Raw genomic sequence first — 3,189 nt, 5'->3', positions numbered from 1 at the left:
ACATGTAAGTATGGATGAACAACTTGTCATGTTTCTTCACACAGTAAGGCATAATGTTAGAAACCGTGTCATTGGATATAGGTTATAAGGTCTGGAGAAACCGTGAGCCAATATTTTAATAAAGCGGTCGATGCAATTGTCGGATTATATCGGGAGTTTGTGACACTCCCAAGTGTAGATACACCGAACGAGATCCTTTCCAATCCAAAATGGAGCATGTACTTTCAGGTATGCTCATTTGTAATCACATTAATGCACAGTATAATCATGTCCAAATTTTATAGTATATTTTTGCTTTATCATGATATTTCAAGTTGAAATTAGGATTGCATTGGTGTAATTGATGAGACCCATATACCCGCCCACGTGCTGACATTGGAAAGTGCAACCTACCGTAACAGGAAAGGGTTCCTCTCTCAAAACGTAATGGGTGCATGTACATTTGACATGAAGTTCGTATATGTGCTCACTGGATGGGAGGGATTAGCCTCTGACGCATGTGTGTTACTCAGTGCATTGACACATTCCACCGATCGCTTTACTATCCCCTAGGATACTTCATGTGTATTTATATAATCAAACATGTTGAATACATGACTTCTGAGTACATAGATTGACAATTATTCGTAATTATTTGTAGGTAAGTATTACGTAATGGATGCTGGTTACGCACATACTCCTAGATTCATGGCTCCTTATCGTGGTGTACGATACCACCTCAATGAGTACCGCACGGGCCGCGTTCCAAGCAACATGAAAGAACTATTCAACTACCGGCATACTCAATTACGAAATGTTATAGAATGAATATTTGGAGTATTGAAAGCTCGCTTTCCAATTCTCAAATCAGCTCCACCATACAATCTTAACACATAGGTAAAGATAGTCATCGCATGTTGTGTGTTACACAACTTCATCCGTCTATCTGGAGGACATGGTTTGGTAGAAGATGAAGTCTCATCTGCAGATGTAACAGAGAGTATAGACTTATCACCATGCTCAATTAATGTGACACAATGTGAGAAGGACGAATGGGCCACATTTCGAGACAATATAGCTATGAGGATGTGGAATGAATCGCTTCCTGTGAGTTGTGGTGTTTGATGTTACTAAGAGTATATTTTGTCATTTTGTAGTAGGTTATCGTATCACATGATTGTATGACGATACCTACAAGCATGTATTAGTACCTTGTTGGAAGTTTGGAAGAAGATGATCCTTAAATGACTTTTTTGTATACCATATTGTGTATCTGTTTATTAAATTTTAGCTTTCTTCATTTTATTGTCTTTCCATGACTTATGTGCAATGTTGTATGGTTAAACTAAATATGTCTATTGTGCTATTTGTAGATAATTGAAGTTAATAGTGATGAGGAAATGTCTCCAAAAGCGCTGAACAACCAGTCAACCCCCACCAAACAACCTGGCCAGGAGCAGTCTGTCACACCACGTAGGACACCGCGAAAGTATAAATCAAAATCACTCGATGACAACGTTGTATCTGGTGGTGTAATGCGGTGGATGTATGAGATGGATGACTATCTCATTGATACCCTGATGGATGTTGTGGCGAATGACCGTAAGAGTGCAAACGGTTTTAAGAAGGAGACCTATAAAACGGTCGTGGAAACTGTCAAGAGTGCCCTAGGGATATCAGTACAGGAAAAACATGTTGGTAATTGCTTACGGACATTGAAACGATTGTATTTTGAGATTCGGGACACCCTCAATGCCAGTGGGTTTGGCTGGGATGAGGATAATAAGCTACTTACTGCCCCAGATGATGTCTGGGAGGATTACATACGGGTGAGTTTTTTTTTTCCTTTTGTTCTTTTTGAACCAGTCTGTTAGTTCACCACATATTTGATTTAAAGTATATCTCCTCCATATTTCTCTGAGTAATACAGATTTTTCCTGCTTGTTGTCAATAGTCACATCCATATGCACAACACATTCGAGGGAAGGCGGTGCGAAGGTATGATGACCTCACCTACCTATTTGGAAATGATCGTGCTACCGGATCGCGCGCTTCCACAAGAATATGCCTAGTACTGCGCGAAAGGGAAGGTCCTATGATTCCGACATTACGCCAACGACATCGGTTGATCTGAACAACGATACACTCGTCTTATCGAGTGACGATATCGGGGATAGTGGGCAGAACATCCAGTGGTCGTTTCACACTGGTGAGGGAGCTCATGTCGCAACCCGTAGTCCGAATGTCAATGAGAACAACTCGGTGAACACAGGCAGCACATCTAATTCTAGGAAGAGAGTCAGACAGGATCGCCCTTGCGACGTCATTGGCGAAGGGATGAGTGATGTTGCAGAAGCTGTCAAGTCACTAGCTATAACCATACACCAAGGGAAGAATTTCGTATGTATGTCCCAGATTGTGCCTGCTCTGGAGCAGATTGAAAGCCTCACAAGTCACGAGATCGTACGCGCCACGAGGATACTATGTAAAGATGAACAACAATCTGCCTCGTTCTTTTCATTCTCTGAGCATAAGAGGTTGGACTTTGTGCTGATGCTGCTTGCACCTGATCAGTTATCTGACTGATTACACTGCCATCCACCTGACTGTTGATGGATTTTTGGTTTATTTGGCTTGTCAGCCACGTGGTTTTTGGACAAAACTGACTTTTCTGGTTCAGGGCTAGTTTTCGTCACTAGCCTGAAAAATGTTTAACATTTTGGATGATATTTTACTTTTTATCTTTTATTTTTTTTCTACTTATTTTGGATGTTTAAGGTGCGGCTGTATCAGCTCCACCGTTGATGCGTTATAACTTGTATTACCTGCTGATATCTAATCATACATTATCTGCTGTTTAAATCATTCATGTATTGTTTGCCATATGACTATCTTGTTCATATCTACGCTTTCGATAAGAGTTGTCCAATTTATTTTTGGTCAAGTCAACGCTTCAAGTATGCTCTCGGATTCTCAGATTTGTTACATTATCACTTATTTATATGTCCTAGTAACGTGGTTACAATCATTGCACGTTTGATTAATAGTAATAATCCATCCATATGCAAGTTGTAATTAATGGTATTTCCAGTATCTGCAGATGGGGAAGAAAATGTATGTCGTTTTCAATGGACGTCGACCTGGCATGTATTATACTTGGGAGGAATGCTGACAGCAGGTGGATGGATTTTCCATGGCCCGCTTCAAAAT

General features: G+C 40.4%; 1 protein-coding gene across 1 annotated transcript; it reads left to right on the top strand.

Moving 5' to 3' along the window:
* Positions 1-1,352: 1,352 nt before the first annotated feature.
* On the top strand, positions 1,353-2,523 carry LOC131226865 (L10-interacting MYB domain-containing protein-like). Its single transcript, XM_058222581.1, has 2 exons — positions 1,353-1,808; positions 1,934-2,523. The coding sequence occupies exons 1-2, from the start codon at positions 1,380-1,382 to the stop codon at positions 2,111-2,113; spliced, it is 609 nt and encodes a 202-aa protein (XP_058078564.1). The 5' UTR covers positions 1,353-1,379; the 3' UTR covers positions 2,114-2,523.
* Positions 2,524-3,189: the final 666 nt, after the last annotated feature.

The sequence above is a fragment of the Magnolia sinica genome, chromosome 2, assembly GCF_029962835.1.
Source record: "Magnolia sinica isolate HGM2019 chromosome 2, MsV1, whole genome shotgun sequence".
In the NCBI taxonomy this organism is placed as follows: Eukaryota; Viridiplantae; Streptophyta; class Magnoliopsida; order Magnoliales; family Magnoliaceae; genus Magnolia; species Magnolia sinica.
The sequence above is the reverse complement of the archived record's forward strand: the minus strand, read 5'-3'. Positions and strand labels throughout refer to the sequence as shown.